Raw genomic sequence first — 23,935 nt, forward strand, 5'->3', positions numbered from 1 at the left:
GCCAGGACCTGCGCGTCGCAGTCGATAACTCTGCGCGCGACGAAAGTCCCGCGCGCACGCGCCGCCGCTGCCGGCGGCCCTCGCCATTGGCGGACGCCGCCCATTGGCCGAGCGGCGCTGACGTCACCGCGCACACTTTGCCGCCCCGCGCACTCGGCTTTCGACCGGCGCTCCCCCCACCCCTCGACCGGGCCCCGCACGCGCCGCTCTTGCGCCGCGCTAGCCCGCGCGGCAGATCGATATCAGAGTGTACGAGGAGCGGTCGCAGCGAGCGTCCGGTGACCGGCGCATGGACAGCGATGGGCGACTTCTACGCTCTCGGCACCACCGATCCCAGCTGCTGCGCTAACTTCGTGCACCTCAGGAGGAGACACTAGAAGACCCCGCAAGGTCATGGTCTGACGCAGCGGCGACGTGACACAAGACGGTGACGCCGCGCCACAGCCGGAAGCGCTGGACTTGCTCTGGCCAATGACCTCGCTGTCAACTCCCCGAACAGCTCTGGAAGCGTTGTGCAGTTCAGGTTTTGTCAGCTACAACCGTGCGGACCCTTTCGTTCCGTTCGCGTGTCAAGAGCTGTGCTCGTCAGCTGACGGGCCTGCGAGTAACCTTCAACGGTGGAAAAGTTTCCTGATCCGATTTGCATGAAACACTTGACTCTTGTTTCTTGTCAGTCTTTATTGTACGGAAACTAAAAACAGCTAATACTCCGCGAGCAGTGCAACTGCTATGCTGTCCTAGATCTCTAACCCATAACTGTAGGAAGTGATATATCAAAGAAATAAACTGCAGCAGTCGCCAAAAAACACTCTCCTTCATGGAATAAAAGCTGAGTAGTATTTGACGATTTGGTGCAATTAACTGTGCAGAAAAGTACAAAGTGCCCGATACCATTACATGAGTTCTATCTCTGTGACAATCGATCGAGTGTACTGGTGTTATTCACAGGTCTAGGAATAGTTTGCTCAGTTACCTTGGTATTCCATGCGTTGTGCGTACCTGTCATTCGAACCTGTTTAGTTTATCGTGGACTGTTAGTTCCTGTAGTTTTAGTGTAAAAAAACTCATTTTACCTAGCAGTACATCACAGTACCATCGACGAAGGTGCATTTACATAGAGCTCAGTCTGAACGTAAACTGGTGCGGAAAATAGGATTTTCTTTTCTTCGCGTCTACCACCGTCGCAGGACAGACCGGTGCTCGCCCGCGTGTGATGTGAACTGACGTTGCCGACCTGTATGTGACGATGGAGTACGGTTGGGTGTTGGATGAGGATAGCGCAGACAGCGCCTGCCAACAGCACCACCACCAACAACACCATCACCACCAACAGCAGCAGCACCAACCACCACCACAGGTGCGCCGCATCAACCCCACAGGTGAGTACCGTTGAGACGTATTCTGTGGAGAGACCTTTAATGTCTCAAAGCGCGCTCAAATTATTACAAAGTCTAGCCAGATCACGGACGTAGAATTGTTCGCAACCGTTTACAAGTACCTTCGATAAGCACCCCGTAAATTAGATGAAGAGGTGGAAACATTCTTACGACATTCATAGACTAGAATAAATAGGGTCTGTGATCGCCTGGAATAGTTAATCAGCGACGGCCAATAACCCATCCATGATACGGCTGTCTGCGTCTATACTGTGCGAATCGCTGTGAAGCGATTAGATTACAAAATTATTGATGAACGTCTTGAATGCGTCAAATCGTGTATGTATTAGGGGTGATTCTAATAAGCTACAGGTATTAGGAAAGGCGAATGAAAGATTTAGATTTATTTAAAAAGTTCGGGGAAAATGTAAAGTATCTGTAAATAAAGTCATATACGAAACGCTAGGATTCCCATTTCTAGCCTGTTGCAGTTCTCATCGATTAGGCGTGACAACAGACTTAGGAAGAATTTAGGGACGCACTGCTGGCATCGTAAGAGATCGGCGTAACCCACACGAAAGTGTAACAGACAACCTCGAGGGACTTATATGGGATTCCTTGCATGATAGGTGACGGCGTTCTCGCGAAACTCTGACAAAATTAGAGAATCTGTAGTCATATAAACCTGTGCGACCATTATCCATCGCATATCATGTAGTGGGGATGAGAATAAAATTAGAGAGACTGGGGCACGGACACTGGCATAAAGACAAGTTTCCTTCGCTCGGTATGCGAATGTAATTCTTCCTCTCCTGTTCCTGTTGACTTTTCCCATTTCACCACGGGATCAGCACTGTTATACCGGTTTCGGCAGTTTTAATGGTATTTAGTGGCGGGAATCCCTCCCTCGCGTCACCACTTCTCCTGGGAACGAATCTGTGTACCCCATCTTCTTGCGTCTAGTATTAGATATTATTTTCAAGTGGGATAACGTTTTCCCTTTAGTCTGTATCGCAGGTGGGATGTGGGTACCAGCCTGGTCTTTACCTAGTTGCATGTGGAAAACCGCCTAAAAACCACATCCAAGCTGGCTGGCTTAATCAACGAGGCGGATGCGATCCGGGGCTGGCTCGCTTCCCCGTGTCCTAGGGAGCGGGCACTTTAGCGCTCTTGGCTATCCAGGAGGGTTCAGTACGCGAATATTGTAGCGAAGACAATAATGTTTTGACTTTCCGTCGTAGTAGATAGTGGGAACGCAGCAGTGTCTTCACCTGCAAATATGAATAAATTAACTTCTTGCTGGAAAGATGGCGTCTTTCAGTAGTCTGTTCTGGACCGCTGAGTTGTCATTTTCTGTGTGGTGTTGTGGACGCGGGTCTTCCGCATTTGCCGCTAGGTGATGACAGATATACGCTTCTGAAAATGGGGCTGGTGTCCCGAAATCGATTTTGCAATAAAGAAATTACAAAACCATACTTGTAGTCAGACTGCAATTCATTTATGATTGAAAAAACTTAATAATTTTCTCACGGCGTGACTCCGTCGTAGATTGTACAATGGCTTGCGGAGTAGACGCCCAAGTGCGAGGTAGATGGTACTTTCTATTGCATTGTATGTTGAAGTTCGTTCCCGTCGCATTCACGAATGGAGCGAGACAACAAAGGCTGTTTTTACGCCTCTGTTCGAACTGTTATTTGCCTAATTTTATCTGCAGTGAACACGGGATACGTACGTAGGAGGTTGAAGGTTATTCGGAGTCCCTGTTCTGGAGTATGGTTATCGCGAGATGTACATTATCTTTCCTACTTTGCCCGTTAATATTTTACTGAATTTTCGATTAATTGCTTCGCCTGTCAAAAAAAGCCAGTGACCATTTCGCAACGCTATTCTTTGTATATGTTTGATGTGCGCTATGGTTCAAATGGCTCTGAGCACTATGGGACTCAACTGCTGAGGTCATTAGTCCCCTAGAACTTAGAACTAGTTAAACCTAACTAACCTAAGGACATCACAAACATCCATGCCCGAGGCAGGATTCGAACCTGCGACCGTAGCGGTCTCGCGGTTCCAGACTGCAGCGTCTTTAACCGCACGGCCACTTCGGCCGGCATGTGCGCTATCAGTCCGATGTAATACAGCTCCCGTATACTTCAGCAGTATTAAAGCAGGAGCAGTAATTTTTTGGACGAACTACAGTGTCCTAACATCCTACCAATTAATCGAGGCCTATTCTTCGTTTGACCTTCAACTGAGCCTATGTGATCGGTCTACTTCGTAAATGTAGGCATTGTTCATCCTTAAATATTCGTATTAAGTTAGTTACTACACTTGTCACAAATTAAGTCTTTTTTTTTTGTAAATTTCGTGAATTGCGTTAGTTTGCATTTCTCGGCATTAAAAGTTAGCATCACCTGTGCATTGGCGTGATCTTTTTTCCGAGATCTAACTGGATGTTATTGGCGATTTCTACCAGATATAATTTCGTCGTGCATCATCTGCCTGAAATTGCAACTTATACTATCCGCTAATGTGTTCTTCTTCATTTTCTTCTTCTTCATTTCCTTTATTGGCCAAATGGCCTGTTACAGTACTCTATCCCTTGTATAACCCTCCTATAGTTCTACTTCCAGTGCATTTATAACGGAGATCCTTCACCGGGAGTCTTCCTCCGCCCTTACGGTCTACATGTTTCTTCCATTTTCTCCTATTTTCTTTCATGTTTTCTTTTAGCTTATATATTCGTCAATCTTTCCTGATATCATCATTTCTTTTGCGATCTTCTCTTGTGCATCCTTCTACTCTTCTCTTTTTTGAGCGGGTATTCTTCTTTCTTGGAGTCTTGTAGCCGCCACCCATGCTTCACTTCCATGAGTAAAGGGTGGTACAACTATGGTTTTGTAAAACTCTGGTTGGATTTCTGTTCTGGATTTATTCTGCTATTTTCTTACAAACGTTCCACACACGGAAGTTAATTTATTTAATTTTTGGTCCAGGTCATGGTTGTATTCTTAAACTGCTTAAATTGCCCCAAGTTTTAATTATTTAAGATTACTTTTGATGCTTATGGTTGTATGCCCTGAAATGTCATCAGTTTCGTTCCATCTAAAAACAATTTTAGTTTCTATACAGAGGCTGTCTTCTGCTCCTTGTGAACCCCCATCTGAAGGTCATCTTCATTCTCTGCAAAGACCGTTATGTCATCTGCACTTACGATTACATTTAGTCTAGTGCTCCAACCTACAGTACTTCTTTTTCATACACTATTTTCCAGTTACTGATCATTACATCTACGTATATGTTGAAAAGTTTCGGGAAAATGCAGCATCTTTACCTTACTCCATTGCTGGTGTTCATTAGCTTTGTGTTTGTTTTCCGCATTTTGTAACAATTTCGGTATTTTGTTATAGACTCTTAATAGCATTTATGAGACTATCTCGCTACGGGAATGGAATAATACAATTATTTGCTAACTCTCGTGACGTACTCTCCGTCACACATTACACTGTGGCTTGCGAAGTATTTATGTAGTCGTAGATACCCGTTTATCGTTAAAGGGCTTGCAGTCGGTCGAAAATTTTTTTCTGAGGCAACTGTTTTTTCTACCAGAGTACAATCAAATGGTGTTCGCAATGCATGATAACGTCCACAAAGGTGAAGATAAAAACTTTTTTTCTCTTTTTTTGTCATTGCTATCTCAGAATTTTTTGCTCCAGGATAGCACATTGCGACTCAGAACTCTAAAGAGAAAATTTCGGAGATGGTTCAGGAATATTTTTTGACTAGTTTGGTATGTGGGACCTATGGTCTCCACGGCTCATTGCAGGCTAGTAATGTAATTACTATTCTGTTTGTTACCCTATTTACCTTCGTTTCTGCGAAAACATCTTCACAACATTGAAAAAAACTTGTAATATGCAATTACCGAAAAGTATCACACCGAACACAGAGTACTGCAACGACCTTTAGAGAGATGCAAAAGAGATAAGATTGCCTTTGGTTTGGAAACAGTTCAGAATAGCATTAGATTACCGCTGTTCCACTGCATTCAGTGAACATATACACGAAATGCATATCGGCCTATTCTTCGTCAGTAAACCTATACTGCTGCTTATGACAGATATACGAGTTAACATTGCCGGAAAAAACAAACACGAGACAGAAGCGAGCAGCACGAAACGCAAGCTTGAAGGCAAAGAGTAAAGTGGACTTTACAGGAAGTACCTATGTGAATGGCACAAGTCTGTTTCCAAACAAGTCATTTGCGCTGTTGTGTAAATATATTCAGTGCAAAACAAGTAAAAAGGTAAATGGGGAAAAGAAAACGAAATGTAATTACTTTTGTAACAAGCCACCGGAGAGCAAAGGTCCCTTATACCAGAAAAAAATCATATCCCTAAAACCCCTCCAGATTTTGTCGGTGAACACGGCATATCGCCTGTGACCAGCAGGAGACACATGACATACATCGCTGCATAGCGTGCATTTTGCTCAAGGGCCTTGGAAATTTGGAAATCTGTGGTAAGGTCTTATGGGACCAAACTGTTGAGGTCACACAATTTAGTGTAACTTAAAGTAACTTACGCAAAGGACAACACACACATCCATGCCCGAGGGAGGATTCTAATCTCCCACAGGGGGCTGTCGCACGAACCGTGGCAAGACGCCTCACACCGCACGGCTACCCCGCTCGGCTGTTTGGCACTCGTGCATCGACCGTGTGTAGAACGTGCTGTGCCACGCCTCCGCAAAGAATAACTGCCTATGGCGTGAAGTGCGGCTTGTGTCTTCCTCGCAATCACGTGATCGTCGTAGCAAGCAAAACTTATCTTTTTTAGCGTTACATGGAATTGTGTGTGAAAAAGCGTAAATTAAGAGTCAAAAACTATGAATGCATTTGCAGATTCCGTTGTCATTATTTCCGATTTGATACATTGTGCGAAATGCAGTCGTCCTCATTTCACAAGTTAATTTCTCAGGTAGACAATTTCTCTTACCAGTCACTCCACCTCGTTCTATTGTGATAAGCACGAAGTGCTTGGAAAATTTACTCTCGCTTTCGTGCGCTTCATGCTTACACTTTTATAGCGATTTGTGAATTTCTCCCTAGAGAATTTAACATGTCAAACTGTCACTCAAACAAGCTTCTCGTCCGAACGGTTGCATGTTAACCGTCCTCTGAAAATCAGCGCTAATTGAAAGTCCTCTAAAATTCTGGCGATAACGGTATTCGAATAAAGAGAGCAGCGTCAGTTATATAACTCATCAAGATGATTTCCGCTCCCATCTTGGACTCGGCAATACTTGAGTCATTTGTAGACAACGAGTACAAAAATGGCGTTTTCCTGCATTACTTGAATGATTTATACACAGTCTACATAAATGGCGTTTTGTACACTGCGTGCGTATCTGTCGTTTTTACGTTCGTTCAGTCCCATGTTCAGAATATCATTCCTTTTTTGTCCAGTTTTTTCGTAGAGGTGTAATATTATACCTCCATGAATTTCTCCCGATCAAAAATATCTTATTTTCTCTAACAGGAGTCGGATGTAAAGCACGATAGAGATGGCTATTCGATCGAAAAAGCAAAAACAGCAGAAAAGCACACTGACGTTTCGGACGCGAATCTAGACTGATTGCCTTATGCACGTCCCCCTCCAAACATCTGCACTAATATCACATAAAGTATTACATTTCGTGCTTTTCTTAGTCTATCTTTCATTGCAAAGGCAGAAATCGACCTATGTATATCAAATAAAAAACCTCTGTATAATATATAAAACGTCGTTCTACTATTTGCTTACACCACTTCAAAGATGGTACCTGCTCTTCTGAGATTACTTTTATAAATATGAGTGTCACGTCAAAGTTGGATCAACCGATTATTGACAAGGCACTTCTTGCATTTTTTTACTCTTTAACTTTTTCTAAATTACAAATTCCTACTTCTGAATATGACACTTGTTCGTAATATGTATTGGATATTAAGGCCTGTTTTAATTTATTACTTGCACAGAAAACTATTCCAATTTTGAGTGGCCTGAACAAGGTCAGTATATTGCGTGACACTTTATCCAAGTAGATAATATTATTTACAAGCGCACTTAAACGTACTTCTCTGCTTGATAATTTTCTTTTGCATTCTACCTATCACGGGTACCACACCACTTTTTACTAAACAAGGTAGGTAATAACTTCAATACCCCAAATAAATATTTCAAATTGTACGTCAAGCGTTAAACAGTTTTCACCAAATTTTTAACACCCGATTCGTTGATAGTTCTGCCGCACAACATTATAAACTCTCAAATGTAAATTCCTTTTATTAACAATATCTCACACAGTTTGTGACACGATACATCCGATAACCCACAAAATAGTCTGCACAATTCAGTTTTAACATCAACGTATTTTTTATTTCAAAGAAACACTTCTTATGAGAAACTTCCTGGCAGATTAAAACTGTGTGCCCGACCGAGACTCGAACTCGGGACCTTTGCTTTTCGCGAGCAAGTGCTCTACTAACTGAGCTACCCAAGCACGACTCACGCCCGGTACTAGTGCTAGTTCTGCAAGGTTCGCAGGAGAGCTTCTGTAAAGTTTGGAAGGTAGGAGACTAGTTACTCTCAGAAGTAAAGCTGTGAGTACCGGGCGTGAGTCGTGCTTCGGTAGCTCAGTTGGTAGAGCACTTGCCCGCGAAAGGCAAAGGTCCCGAGTTCGAGTCTCGGTCGGGCACACAGTTTTAATCTGCCAGGAACTTTCATATCAGCGCACACTCCGCTGCAGAGTGAAAATCTAATTCTGGACCTCTTATGAGGTTGCTACTAAAATGAACTGGTATCGAGAGTATAACAACAGCTAGAGACTAATTGGACGCCTTATCAGTTCTTTCACAGCGTGTTACAACCATGTACATAGTTTTCATCGAATCAGGTGGGCGTAACACACGACTCGTGGTTCGCTAATTTCTGAGGTAAAGCTCTCACGACCCCGACGGCCAGTAGATAACGAGTAAAAAAAAAAAAAAAAAAAAAAAAAAAAAGAACCTGATCACCCTCTGGCGCTAAAATTGTAAATCATTACTTATTCAGTTTCTTTCTTTTTTAAAACAAAAAGTGTATCACAGATACGTAGCATCCGTGGCTTCCAATGAAATGAAGATAGGGCTGAGTCACTGGTTCTGTGGAAAAGTGAAGGAAATGCGGTAACACGACAGTAAAATGTACGTCGATAACAGGTAGACAGTAAGAATATACATCGATAACAAGAAGACAGGAAGAAAACAAACCGTCAGCGTAAGATGTTTTACAGTTCTGGTAACAAATCAACATGCGAATACGTTACAAGAAAAGAAGCTACGGTCTGGGCCCACGAGGAAGCACCGCATCCCGTAGTTTTAATGAAGCCCTGAGCACTTTTTCGGGACGGACAACATCACGGACTCACATCGTCTGCTGTGATTCTCTTCTTGTAAATAATAAAAAAAAAATGTTCAAATGTGTGTGAAATCTTATGGGACTTAACTGCTAAGGTCATCAGTCCCTAAGCTTACACACTACTTAACCTAAATTATCCTAAGAACAAACACACACACACCCATGCCCGAGGGAGGACTCGAACCTCCGCCGGGACCAGCCGCACTGTAAATAAAAGAATAAATAGACTGACTCGTGCCTGAGTAGCTTACAAGGGAACCTCCCCATCGCACCCCCCTCAGATTTAGTTACAAGTTGGCACAGTGGATAGACCTTGAAAACTGAACACATATCAATCCGTCGCAGGTTCGAATCCTGCCTCGGGCATGGATGTGTGTGATGTCCTTAGGTTAGTTAGGTTTAACTAGTTCTATGTTCTAGGCGACTGATGACCTCAGAAGTTAAGTCCCATAGTGCTCAGAGCCATTTGAACCATTACTAACCACTGATAATTGTTTCTCTTTCCTTTTTTGCCACGAATGTAGTAAAATGTTTCTTTTATTTCATAATAGGCATTGAAACTACCCTTAATTTCACACACATTCCACCTGTAATAATAACTGTGCTCTGCGAAAGATGATTAACAAGAAGCAGCTGCCTGAAGAAACCCGCGTTTTAACCGTCGGAGAGGATGTCGCACTTGCTCGCCTTGACGTACTTTCAGCACATGCGTAATCAATCCACCGCGAAGCTCATACGTCAGCTAGAGGTGAAAGCTAGCTCATGTTCCTGGCAGTGAAAGGCAATAAATAATTTGCGGTAGATCGTGTCGTTAACTTCAAAGACACTCTATTAAGGGACTGATTCAGGTATCCTTTGCAGTGTATTCGGCATACGAGCTGTTACCTGGCTTCTAAAACAGAGAATTATTATGGAGACGAGTCACTCTTTTTTATGTGTGTTTCTTCTGTCTCGTCATTTCTGAAGCCAAAGTCTCAAAGTGTCGTTTGAGCAGCGGCGCTCTACAGGAAGGTAGCAGGTTTGATTATTGGTGATGGCAGAAATATTCCTCCCCAATTTCTGTGACTCTGTCGGCTGAACATATCTTAGTTCTGTTTTACGCCGTCTACTGTTTCAGAAACTCTGAAAAGATTGCGCGAGTTGTTGCAATCTATACCGCCTGTTTACCTCGTTGACAGGTTTCGGACTGCGAAGAGCCCGAATTCGCACAGGCCGTGAGTTTCCACAGTTGTGCAGTTAATGCGTATTTTAGTGCGCGACAGCTTCGAGGAAGCTCACTTAGTGGCTGTCGGTCAGTTATTAGCGAAGACTGATGATACGCTCGACCTTGTCAGCTGCTCGCTCCACCTTAGCGCAACCTTAACTCACCTCGTCCTGCCTTACACTGTTGCATGTCGCGCTGAGTAGTTTCTGCACGCCGCTATGCAGTACTCACAGGCAGCTGTGGCATCACGCCTCACCCAACTACTTCCTTGGTCGTTCGTGATAATTGGAAGCTACTTCTGGTGTAAGGATACATGCAACTGGCTTCCAACTAGTTCATAGCTCAGCAGAACGCAACGACAGCCGACTTTAGGTGCTTTTCCTCACTCGTTTATTTTAGTTATAATTATGACCAGCCTTACCACGAGTCGCTGGTACTCAGTTCGAATCCTGACGGTGTGAATCTCACTATATGTCGGTTTGTATCTGCGTTCAGTGGAGGAATGTTAATTTGGGTAGTAGCCAGGTGACGTATGGCGGAAGCATAAAGTCCGACGTACTTTGTTGCGCCCTTTCTGGAGACTGCCCGTTACTCAGTTGCCCTAGGAGTCAAAGAATAAAGTTTTTCGTGGCTTTCTCGGAGCTGGCGTGCCTATTGTTTCGATTATGCTGCAGAAGTATCGCTGGGAAGCCCTTACATATCCTCCATACAGTCTCGATGGGGTTTTCATACTTTTGGAAAATCCGTGGCTGTCGATTTTCTTCAGACGGTGCACACCTGGGTACAGTCCTGGTTCCGTAGGCAACCGCAAACATTTTTTCCATTAAGGCATTGAATGTTTTGTCTGACAGTAGGATAAATTTATCAGCAGTTATGGTGATTACTTTTGAAATAATAAACATTGTTACTAACTACCGGGTGACCAAAAAGTCTGTATAAATTCGAAAACTTAATAAACCACGGAATAATTTAGTTAGAGAGGTAAAAGTTGACACACATGTTTGGAATGACATGGGTTTTTATTAGAACAAAAAAAAGTATTGCTAGACGCGTGAAAGATCTCTTGTGCACATCGTTTGCTTATGATCGTGTGCTCAGCCGCCACTTTCGTCATGCTTGACCTCCCAGGGCCCGAGACCTCAGTCCGTGCGACTATTGGCTTTGGGGTTACCTGAACTCACAAGTGTATCGTGATCGTCCGGCATCTCTAGGGATGCTGAAAGATAACATCAGACGCCAATGCCTCACCATAACGCCGGATATGCTTTACAGTGCTGTTCACAACATTATTCCTCGACTACAGCTATTGTTGAGGAATGATGGTGGACATATTGAGCATTTCCTGTAAAGAACATCATCTTCCCTTTGTCTTACTTTGTTATGCTAATTATTGCTATTCGGATCAGATGAAGCGCCATCTCTCGGACATTTTTTGAACTTTTGTATTTTTTGGTTCTAATAAAACCCCATGTCATTCCAAGTATGTGTGTCAATTTGTACCTCTCTATCTACATTATTCCGTGATTTATTCAGTTTTCAAATTTAACTGACTTCTTGATCACCCGTTACTTTTCCCATTTGTCTCGTTATCATCTCACTGCCGCTTGTAGATAGTCAAGCGGTTAACGTCGGTAACTCCATGAAACTGGTCACAAACGATTTTGTCGTCTGTAGGACAAGCAGTTGATCCCGAACGTAAACAAGTGTAACGCATTGCGCATAATTATGCGAAGAGATGAATTAGTTTTCGGTTACGCAGTTGGAGATGAACCATTGCGGACAGTAATTACTGTGAGTTATTTTGGAGTAACCGTCCGGAGTAACATAAAGTGAAATGATCCAGTAAAAACGCAGTTGCTAGGACCAGATTCATAGGGAAATTATTAAGGAAATGTAGCTCATCCAGGAAAGAACTGTCTCATAAAGTATTTATAAGACCGATTCTTGAATATTTCTCATGAGTCTGGGACTCTCAAAAGGTTTTATTAATAGAAGAGATAGAGAAGGGACAAAGAAGAGCCGTAAATTTCGTTACGTGATTGTTTAGTGAGAGCGAGAGTGTTACAAGGATGGTAAACAAACCCCAGTGGCAGATGCTACAAGATAGCTATTGTGTATCACGAAGAGGTTTTCTATTGAAATTCCAGAAGAGTGCACACCAAGAAGAGGCTGTAGATTGCAGCCTCTCACATAGAGCGTGTCCATAATGAAAGTTCTAACTCCAAAGCGCTGCAGAAACAGAACCATTGCTCAGAATGACGTCATATTTGAACAGCATATTATTGATACACGGGGAAAACGTCATGCTACAAAAAGATTGACGAAAATATTACTGATAGATGGCACTGTAGGTGTCTTCGCGTAAATGGGGTCGACTAGAAATGAAGGACGAATCGCAATACGACGCTATTGTTTGAGTTGCACTCTACGCCATCCGTACTGTTCCATGAGCATGACTGCACAGGTTCGGCAGTAGACAATTGTGACAGCGTTAGCTAGGTAAGCCCACCCAAGGTCGTACCACATCGAAGGGGAAAAACCGGTTTTTTTGTTATCTTCAGGCCAAAGACCGCATAAAAAGCAAAACGACATCGGTTTTTAAGTGTATGGGGGCCAAAAACGGCACAAAAAGCAAAATGACAGCAGTTCTCATTGTAGAGAGAGTGGCGCAAGACATTTTCAGTATGCTGTCCCCCATTTTGTGCCACAAATTGAAATCGAGAAACAGCATATTCCACAATAGATCAGAGTTTCTCGGAAGTCACGATCAGATTGCGTTGCGCATGCGTGCCTTCAGTTCTGCTACGTTCGTAATTGGAGCACAGAACACAACATCTTTCAGGCCCCACAGCCGTAAGTCACATAGGTTAAGATCACGTGAACTGGACGGCCAGAGTGAACGGAAATGACAGCTGATAATTCTAGCTTTTCCGAAATGCCTCTGAGGAGTACCATATTGCATGAAAATGATCGTACTCACACATGCACGCAGCTAAGGTCGGACTGACTTTGGTGCGTAAAAGACTCTCACGGCCTTTACCAGTGATGGTACAGGTAACAGGACCCGCAAGACTCATCTCCTAGAAAAAATACGGCCCTACGGTAACGATGCCATCAACCCACACCACATGGCCATTTTTGCAGTGGTATCGCTTGATGTGCGTGCGGATTGAGTACCGGTTGATGTGCGTGCGGATTTTCCGTTGCCCATACACTGCAAGTCTGCGTATTGACATGTCCTTGGAGAGGGAAATGGCATTCATATGTCCACAGAATGATCCGTGGCCATTCATTTTCCTCTTCCATGCGAGCAAAAAATTCCAGAGTGAACATTCGTCTTGCTGGCACGTCAGCAGGAAGCAATTCCTGAACATGGGTGATTTTGTATGGATAGCAATGTAGGATGTTTCGTAGGGTTTTATGCACCGTGCTGGCAGGCATGTCCTACGTACAGCCAGTTCCCCGTGTACTGCATGTTTGCACACCACCACTCGACCACTCCTGCAGTGCTATGGCCGCGTCTTCGACACTTGTCGGATCAACTGCTTTCCTCCCTGTGCCACGCTGCACTTCAAAAGAACCTGTCTTTTTGAATTTTGTAATCAGTCCCTGCGGACCCATAGCAGACATCGCACCAGTGCCTTCACACTCTTTAGTGTCCTGAACTTCTGCAGGGCTACTGGCGCACAGTCACCGTTCTTGTAAAAGAGCATCACCAGCAGCGTGCGAGCCTCACGGAGATATTCAAGTTGCGCGTCATGGACTCAAAACTGTGGAACAGCCGTGTGCCGTGCGTCTGTTGGCTTGTATATTCTGACGCTTACAGCGCCATCTGTTGTTAAAATATTCGTTTTTTTGTTGTTGTTTTTGTGTTCTGTGGCGTTTCGCTGCATCAATAATATGATTTTCAAATCTGACATCATTCTGAGCAGTGGTTTGCTTTGAGACTAGAACTTTAATTATGGCGACCCTGCGCGTGTCTCGAAATGACCGCGAAGAGAAAATCTATCTATAGTCGTTCTTCGAATGCACCGACAGCGAATGGAACAGGGAAGGGAACAATTGACAGTGCTCCCAGAAGTATCCTCTCCCACTCAGCGTAAGTTGCCTGCAGGAGTATACAGGGTGGTCCATTGATCGTGACCGGGCCAAATATCTCACGAAATAAGCATCAAACGAAAAAACTACAAAGAACGAAACTCGTCTAGCTTGAAGGGGGAAACCAGATGGCGCTATGGTTGGCCCGCTAGATGGCGCTGCCATAGGTCAAACTGATATGAACTGCGTTTTTTAAATGGGAACCCCCATTTTTGTTACATATTCGTGTAGTACGTAAAGAAATATGAATATTATAGTTGGACCACTTTTTTCGCTTTGTGATAGATGGCGCTGTAATAGTCACAAACGTATAAGTACATAATCAAAATATCCACGGGTGTGTTGCCGGTCTATAGTGTCCAACGGGCACAATATTTCGGCGATCATACATGTCGCCATCATCAGGTGAACTGACGGATTGAGCTCAGTCTGTCAGTTCACCTGATGATGGCGACATGTATGATTCCCGAAATATTGTGCCCGTTGGACACTATAGACCGGCAGCACACCCGTGGATATTTTGATTATCAAATACGCCAGGAGAAACTCAAGAATCGTATAAGTACATGGTATCACGTAACATTCCGCCACCCGTGTTAAAATGGACCGTTTACTAGTTGCGGAATACCTCGATATCGTGTTGATGTATGGCTATTGTGATCAAAATGCCCAACGGGCGTGTGCCATGTATGTTGCTCGGTATCCTGGACGACATCATCCAAGTGTCCGGACCGGTCGCCGGATAGTTACGTTATTTAAGGAAACAGGAAGTGTTCAGCCACATGTGAAACGTCTACCACGACCTGCAACAAATGATGATGCCCACGTAAGTGTTTTAGCTGCTGTCGCGGCTAATCCGCACATCAGTAACAGGCAAACTGCGCGAGATCGGGGATCTCAAAAACGTCGGTGTTGATAATGCGACACCAACATTGATTGCACTCGTACCATATTTCTATGCACCAGCAATTGCATGGAGACGACTTTGAACGTCGTGCACAGTTCTGCCACTGGGCACAAGAGAAATACGGGACGATGACAGATTTTTTGCACGCGTTCTGTTTAGCGACGAAGCTTCATTCACCAACAGCGGTAACGTAAACCGGCATAATATGCACTATTGGGCAACGGAAAATCCACGATGGCTGCGACAAGTGGAACATCAGCGACCTTGGCGGATTAATGTATGGTGCGGCATTATGGGAGGAAGGATAATTGCCTCCCATTTGATCGATGGCAATCTACAGGGTGTTTCAAAAATGACCGGTATATTGGAAACGGCAATAAAAACTAAACGAGCAGCGATAGAAATACACCGTTTGTTGCAATATGCTTGGGACAACAGTACATTTTCAGGCAGACAAACTTTCGAAATTACAGTAGTTACAATTTTCAACAACAGATGGAGCTGCAAGTGATGTGAAAGATATAGAAGACAACGCAGTCTGTGGGTGCGCCATTCTGTACGTCGTCTTTGTGCTGTAAGCGTGTGCTGTTCACAACGTGCAAGTGTGCTGTAGACAACATGGTTTATTCCTTAGAACAGAGGATTTTTCTGGTGTTGGAATTCCACCGCCTAGAACACAGTGTTGTTGCAACAAGACGAAGTTTTCAACGGAGGTTTAATGTAACCAAAGGACCGAAAAGCGATACAATAAAGGATCTGTTTGAAAAATTCCAACGGACTGGGAACGTGACGGATGAACGTGCTGGAAAGGTAGGGCGACCGCGTACGGCAACCACAGAGGGCAACGCCCAGCTAGTGCAGCAGGTGATCCAACAGCGGCCTCGGGTTTCCGTTCGCCGTGTTGCAGCTGCGGTCCAAATGACGCCAACGTCCACGTATCGTCTCATGCGCCAGAGTTTACACCTCTATCCATACAAAATTCAAACGCGGCAACCCCTCAGCGCCGCTACCATTGCTGCACGAGAGACATTCGCTAACGATATAGTGCACAGGATTGATGACGGCGATATGCATGTGGGCAGCATTTGGTTTACTGACGAAGCTTATTTTTACCTGGACGGCTTCGTCAATAAACAGAACTGGCGCATATGGGGAACCGAAAAGCCCCATGTTGCAGTCCCATCGTCCCTGCATCCTCAAAAAGTACTGGTCTGGGCCGCCATTTCTTCCAAAGGAATCATTGGCCCATTTTTCAGATCCGAAACGATTACTGCATCACGCTATCTGGACATTCTTCGTGAATTTGTGGACGACACTGCGAACACCTCGTGGTTTATGCAAGATGGTGCCCGGCCACATCGCACGGCCGACGTCTTTAATTTCCTGAATGAATATTTCGATGATCGTGTGATTGCTTTGGGCTATCCGAAACATACAGGAGGCGGCGTGGATTGGCCTCCCTATTCGCCAGACATGAACCCCTGTGACTTCTTTCTGTGGGGACACTTGAAAGACCAGGTGTACCGCCAGAATCCAGAAACAATTGAACAGCTGAAGCAGTACATCTCATCTGCATGTGAAGCCATTCCGCCAGACACGTTGTCAAAGGTTTCGGGTAATTTCATTCAGAGACTACGCCATATTATTGCTACACATGGTGTATATGTGGAAAATATCGTACTATAGAGTTTCCCAGACCGCAGCGCCATCTGTTGTTGATAATTGTAACCACTGTAATTTCGAAAGTTTGTCTGCCTGAAAATGTACTGTTGTCCCAAGCATATTGCAACAAACGGTGTATTTCTATCGCTGCTCGTTTAGCTTTTATTGCCGTTTCAAATATACCGGTCATTTTTGAAACACCCTGTAAATGGTGCAATGTATGCCGATTTCCTACGTTATGTTCTACCGATGTTAGTACAAGATGTTTCACTGCATGACAGAATGGCGATGTACTTCCAATATGATAAATGTCCGGCACATAGCTCGCGTGCGGTTGAAGCGGTATTGAATAGCATATTTCATGACAGGTGGATTGGTCGTCGAAGCACCATAGCCCGTTCTTTCTGTGGGGAAAGTTGAAAGATGTTTGCTATAGTGATCCACCGACAACGCCTGACAATATGCGTCAGCGCATTGTCAATGCATGTGCGAACATTACGGAAGGCGAACCACTCGGTGTTGAGAAGAATGTCGTTACACGTATTGCCAAATGCGTTGAGGTTGAGTAACATCATTTCGAGCATTTATTGCATTAATGTGGTATTGTAAGTAGGCTGTTTAGGTTTTTATGTTGGTAACGTCACATAGCGCTCTGTATGAAAATCAGTGACTGTGCTGTGTGCAGTCTGTGGCTGGTTGGCATTGTTGAAATATTCTCTATTGTAGTTTTGGGCAGTTGGATGTGAACAGCGCTTAGCGTTGCGCAGTTTGAGGTGCGCCGCTAGCAGTGGTGGATGTGGGGAGAGAGATGGCAGCGTTTTGAGAGCGGATTATCTGGACGTGTGTCCATCAGAGACAGTAAATTTGTAAGACTGGATGTCATGAACTGCTACATATATTATGACTTTTGAACACTATTAAGGTAAATACATTGTTTGTTCTTTATCAAAATCTTTCATTTGCTAACTATGCCTATCAGTAGTTAGTGACTTCAGTAGTTAGAATCTTTTATTCAGCTGGCAGTATTAGCGCTCGCTGTATTGCAGAAGTTCGAGTAACGAAGATTTTTGTGAGGTAAGTGATTCATGAAAGGTATAGGTATTGTTAGTGAGGGCCATTCTTTTGTAGGGATTATTGAAAGTCAGATTGCGTTGCGCTAAAAATATTGTGTGTCAGTTTAGTGTTGATCAGAATAAGTAAAGAGAGAAATGCCGGAGTACGTTCAGTTTTGCTCAGCTGTTTGAAAATCAAATAGCGTAAGAGTTTTATCAGCACAGTAATTCATTAATTTTTCTTAGGGGATGTTTCAGTATTTACAGGTAATCACGCTGTAATAGCACGCGTTGTCAAAAATGCTAAGTTCACAAAGGTACATGTATCACATTGGAACAACCGAAATGAAATGTTCAAACGTACCTACGTTCTGTATTTTAATTTCAAAAGCCTACCTGTTACCAACTGTTTGTCTAAAATTGTGAGCCGTGTGTTTTTGACTATTACAGCGCCATCACAATGCGAAAAAAGTGGTCCAACAAAAACATTCATATTTCTTCACGTACTACACGAATATGTAATAAAAAATGGGGGTTCGTGTTTAAAAACACGCAGTTGATATCCGTTTAAGCTATGGCAGCGCCATCTAGCGGGCCAACAATAGCGCCATCTGGTTTCCCCCTTCAAGCTAGACGAGTTTCGTTCTTTGTAGTTTTTTCGTTTGACGCTTATTTCGTGAGATATTTGGCCCGGTCACTATCAATGGACCACCCTGTAGTTGTAGACCTACATCCCAGCACTAGACCGAGTACTTTACATCTTCTGCTACTAGTTCACTTAAGAATGCCGCACAGAAACTCCATCGGGCTCGAGTATACTGCTGAGTTTCAACCTTGTGCGCTGGCGGCTGGTCCACTTTCTGCGTGTGGAGAGCATACAACCGCTGGACAGCCTCCTACGATGGCGACCGCGCGGAAGAGCGCGACAGCTGTTGGGCGCTCCAGCGGCGGCTGCTGCCTCGGGACGTCGCGCCGCCGCGTTTCTCCGCCCGCTCGTCGGCCGCCGGGCTGCAGGTGTGTAGGGCGACGAAAGCGGCGCCCGCCGCCCGGTGCGTGCACGCACTGCGTGCTCCACGGAGCGTGCCGCCCGCCTACGCCGTATCTCGGCTGGCTCCCCTCGCTATCATCTCGGTCTCACTTTCGGCGCAGCCACAACCATCTCTCCAGCACCGGAACTGTCACTTTTCCCTTAATTCCCGCGGTCAAACCACAAGTACACAAAGAGTTGCGCTTCACCAAAACTACGGTTCGCTATTTTTGGGGCACTTCATAAATGACGTAGTAAATGGTAGGGTTACCGATAGTACTGGTAGCATTGGCACATAAATTAATGTGTAAGAGAGAATCAGGAAGCTGGCGATTCTCTTTGTTTTTTTGTTTGTTAGACTGTTTTCTATGCACGCAGTTAGAATCGCACGTCTTTCATTGTTAGTCCATTGCTTATTTCATATCCTTACTGAATATAAATCACATTTTAGAAGTAATAAAAGTTAATTGATTACGTAACTTCTGCACGTTTATGTAACGAAAGCAATTGTAAGTAGACTGTTTAGGTTTTTATGTTGATAACATCACGTAGCGTTCTGTATGAAAATCACTGACTGTGCTGTCTGCAGTTTGTAACTGGTTGGCATTGTTGAAATATTCGCCATTGTAGTGTTGGGCAGTTGGCTGTTAACAGCACGTAGCGTTGCGCAGTTGGAGGTGAGCCGCCAGCAGTGGATGTGGGGAGAGAGATGGAGTTTTGAGAGCGGATGATCTGGACGTGTGTCCATCACAGATAGTAAATTTGTAAGACTGGATGTCATGAACTGATTATATATATATATATATGACTTTTGAACACTATTGAGTTGAGCTAAATACATTGTTTGTTCTCTATCAAAATCTTTCACTTGCAAACTATGCCTATCAGTAGTTAGTCCCTTGAGTAGTTAAAAATTTTTATTTAGCTGGCAGTAGTGGCGCTCGCTGTATTGCAGTAGTTCGAGTAACGAAGATATTTGTGAAGTAAGTGATTCGTGAAAGGTATAGGTTACTGTTAGTCAGGGCCATTATTTTGTAGGGATTTTTGAAAGTCAGATTGCGTTGCGCTAAAGATATTTTGTGTCAGTTTAGTGAAGATCAGAATAAGTAAAGAGAGAAATGTCTGAGTACGTTCAGTTTTGCTCAGCTGTTTGAAAATCAAATAACGTAAAGGGTTTACCAGCACAGTCATTCAATAATTTATCTAAGGGGACGTTTCACAATTACTTGTCTACATCTACATCTGCATTTATACTCCGCAAGCCACCCAACGGTGTGTGGCGGAGGGAACTTTACGTTCCATTCTCATTACCTCCCTTTCCTGTTTCAGTCGCGTATGGTTCGCGGGAAGAACGACTGCCGGAAAGCCTCCGTGCCCGCTCGAATCTCTCTAATTTTACATTCGTAATCTCCTCGGGAGGTATAAGTAGGGGGAAGCAATATATTCGATACCTCATCCAGAAACGCACCCTCGCGAAACCTGGACAGCAAGCTACACCGCGACGCAGAGCGCCTCTCTTGCAGAGTCTGCCACTTGAGTTTGCCAAACATCTCCGTAACGCTATCACACTTACCAAATAACCCTGTGACGAAACACGCCGCTCTTCTTTGGTTCTTCTCTATCTCCTCCGTCAACCCGACCTGGTACGGATCCCACACTGATGAGCAATATTCAAGTATAGGTCGAACGAATGTTTTGTAAGCCACCTCCTTTGTTTGATGGACTACATTTTCTAAAGACTGTCCCAGTGAATCTCAAGCTGGTACCCGCCTTACCAACAATTAATTTTATACGATCATTCCACTTAAAATCGTTCCGTACGCAAATTCCCAAATATTTTACAGAAGTAACTGCTACCAGTGTTTGTTCCGTTGTCATATAATCATACAATAAAGTATCCTTCTTTCTATGTATTCGCAATACATTACATTTGTCTATGTTAAGGGTCAGTTGCCACTCCCTGCACCAAGTGCCTATCCGCTGCAGATCTTCCTGCATTTCACTGCAATTTTCTAAGGCTGCAACTTCTCTGTACACTACAGCATCATCCACGAAAAGCCGGATGCAAGTACAGTTTATACGCACAAACTTAAAATAAATATATAAAATTAATTTTGGTAGGGTGTAGTCAGTACAATGTTCTTCATCATGATCAAAGGCATGAGTTTCGTGTCTTTATTGATAAATGTCAAAGTTGATTATGAAACTCACAAACATGTTTTATGTAATGGCCCTTTATATTTCACACTCAGCTTCTAGACGGTTTACCGATTCCGGGTTTTAAGGGAATCTAGTAAGACACTCATCGCATATGTAAAGAAAGCTGTCTTTATAAGGTAAAACCCAATAGCTATGCAACACACCTAACGTACAGGTAACATGGGTATGACCTTAATTCATCAGTTTTATTAGAAAAACTATCGTAGTCTGTTCTTACTTATGACTGTCTACGGTAGCGTGCGGCAGTTTTACAACTCTGTCTACGCCATGTCCCCTGCGCACAACGGGAATCTTCGTAAGGTGTTGTCTCTCTTTGGAAGTTCGCTGTCATCATGGCTAATCTTGTCTTTCACTTCGCTGATCCAAATAGTTGCAGGGAAATACTCTCATTTTCTGTAACCACGACGCTCGTCTTGTTCCTGCTGATATTTTCCTTACAACTTTTCCTTTCAGCCTCAGAATATTGTACCTGTCTCCTGTCATCACATGGACAAAATACTCTAGTTCTCTGGTTTTGACTGTCCTCCCCAATTCCTTGACGTTATTGATTCGCCTTACAACGTCTTTCAAAAAATGGTTCAAATGGCTCTGAGCACTATGGGACTCAACATCTTAGGTCATAAGTCCCCTAGAACGTAGAGCTACTTAAACCTAACTAACCTAAGGACATCACACACACCCATGCCCGAGGCAGGATTCGAACCTGCGACCCTAGCAGCCCCGCGGTTCCGGACTGCAGCGCCAGAACCGCACGGCCACCGCGGCCGGCTACAACGTCTTTATCCGTAGTTATTTGTGTCCAGGATATTTTTAACTTTCGTCGATAGAGCCAGATTTCGAATGTCTCAACCTTTTAGATTGTTGCCTTATTAACTGACCAAACCTCCATTCCATACAAAAGTACTGGGATTACACAACATTTAATCATTCAGAGTCTTGGTTGCAAGTTTAAATTACTGTTGGTAAAAATGACCACTTCTTAAAAATAGCCAGCCATTGTTCAATTTGCTATTGAGTTGCTGGGCCTGATCAAGTATATCATTTATTCAAATACAGAGGTTTTTATATTTTGATGGATATGGATATTTCAGTGGATATGATGTTAATAGTCATTCCTGATGAGGTCTTAGGAGTCTTCTAACAGTCATGTATTTGGTTTTGCTAAAATTCGTTTTGTGGGCAAAATCGTTAGTGACTCTATTAATTTCTTCAATAGTGTCCGCAGCTGTGTTACGTTTTCAGCCAATAATAGTTTCTCGTCAGCGTAGCGCATAATATTAATCACTTTTCCACTTACTTTTTTGCATTTTTCTTGGTTTGTTATATCTTGCCTGAAGATTGCCTCCGAATAATACGAGGGCTATTCTGAAAGTAAGGAACGATCGGTCACGAAATAGAAACCACAGTGAAAATCAAAACTGATTTATTTGCAACAGTTGAACTACGCCTTCCAGCTGCTTCTCTACATAGTCGCTGCTCCGGCTTAGACATCTGTCGTAGTGTTGTACCAACTTTGCAGTACCCTCGTCATAGAAGCCGACAAATTTTCTACGCTGGACTGAAGCTTGTTGTCTGTGCCAAAATGTTGTCTTCGTAACCAGCCGTTCATTTGAGCAGAGATGAACAGAGAGAAGCATGTCCGCGACTGTATGGTGTGTGATCAAACGCTTCCTATCGAAAACGCTGCAGGAGCGTCCCCATTGCCCCTGAAGTTTGCGGCCGAGAACTGTCATGGACTGTGCGGCTGTTCCCGGCGGAGGTTGGAGTTCTCCCTCGGGCATGGGTGTGTGTGTGTTTGTCCTTAGGACAATTTAGGTTAAGTAGTGTGTAATCTTCGGGACTGATGACCTTAGCAGTTAAGTCCCATAAGATGTCACACACATTTGAACATATGAACTGTCAGGAAGAAGGAACTGCATGGCAGTTACGTTATGAGCGGTTGCATAAAATCAGGCGAAATCCCTCGGCAGCCTCGCGTATTTTGCAGGAGACACTATTTTTGCCATCTTCACGGGTTCACTGTGCGCTCGGAACTGAGAAGACAGCGTGGCGCTACTTACAGATATACTAAAGACACTGCCCAAGACATCCGTGAAAGTTTCATCGGATATTCACTGTGGTTTCCATTTCGTATCCGATCGTCCCTTACTTGCCGAACACCCCTCGCAGTTAAATAGGAATGGGGACAGAACACAGCCTTGGCTTACTTTTCACATTGTCTGAATATCTTCTCACGTTTCTCTCTCGCACTTGTTAAAAAAGGACTGTTGCCACTATAAGTTCATTATTCTAATATCCTGACGGTTGATTTCCGTTTCGTCGAACAGGATCACCAATATATCATGCCTTTTCGTAGTCAGTGAACCCAGCACCATATTTTGAATCGTATGTAGGCATTTGTGTATGAATATATTTGCTGCAAATAAGAGGAACGTTCGACCGAAATCAAGTGCTCAGCTAATCTCCGTATATTACTCTGAACGACGGTAAGTCTGCTAGTTAACAGTGATTTATTCCATGTATTAAATTCTGAGCCAGAATAATGAAATTAAATTTATTGTCCAACTCAAAAGAGATAGAACTGTGCTCAATACTCGCTCTGTGGCTTAACTTGCGTGCAAAAAGTAGTATCAAGAAAATGAGGAAATGTCGCTCTCTGACATTAAATACAATAAATATTCATGCACCAAGAAATGCACTCAATCAGTCGAAATACACTGACGCGACCAACACATAGAACTCGCGTAATTTATAAAGAGACTAGTCCCAAATACGTGTATACAGCAGATGCAATTTCAAATACTGCGCGAGCTGCAGTTTGAACACAGATAGGTCCACGTGCACATGGTATAATGACGGTTTGCAAATCTGTTCGCTCCATAATAATATTTATCAAACGTCCTTGGGATTTCGCCAGTCGGAATCTCGCTAGTCACTTTCGTTAAGTAACCAATAT

The 23,935-nt window shown here is 43.8% G+C and overlaps 1 protein-coding gene across 1 annotated transcript in view; it reads left to right on the plus strand.

Annotated features, from left to right (window-relative positions):
- The first annotated feature begins 1,203 nt into the window (after positions 1-1,203).
- LOC124711663 (myelin regulatory factor) overlaps positions 1,204-23,935 on the plus strand; it is a 334,494-nt gene continuing 311,762 nt past the window's right edge. Inside the window, exon 1 of the mRNA XM_047241854.1 lies at positions 1,204-1,379. Coding sequence (XP_047097810.1) covers positions 1,247-1,379 — 133 coding nt within the window. The 5' untranslated portion in view covers positions 1,204-1,246. The remainder of the gene's footprint in view (positions 1,380-23,935) is intronic.

Source organism: Schistocerca piceifrons, chromosome 8 (genome assembly GCF_021461385.2).
Source record: "Schistocerca piceifrons isolate TAMUIC-IGC-003096 chromosome 8, iqSchPice1.1, whole genome shotgun sequence".
Classification (NCBI taxonomy): domain Eukaryota; kingdom Metazoa; phylum Arthropoda; class Insecta; order Orthoptera; family Acrididae; genus Schistocerca; species Schistocerca piceifrons.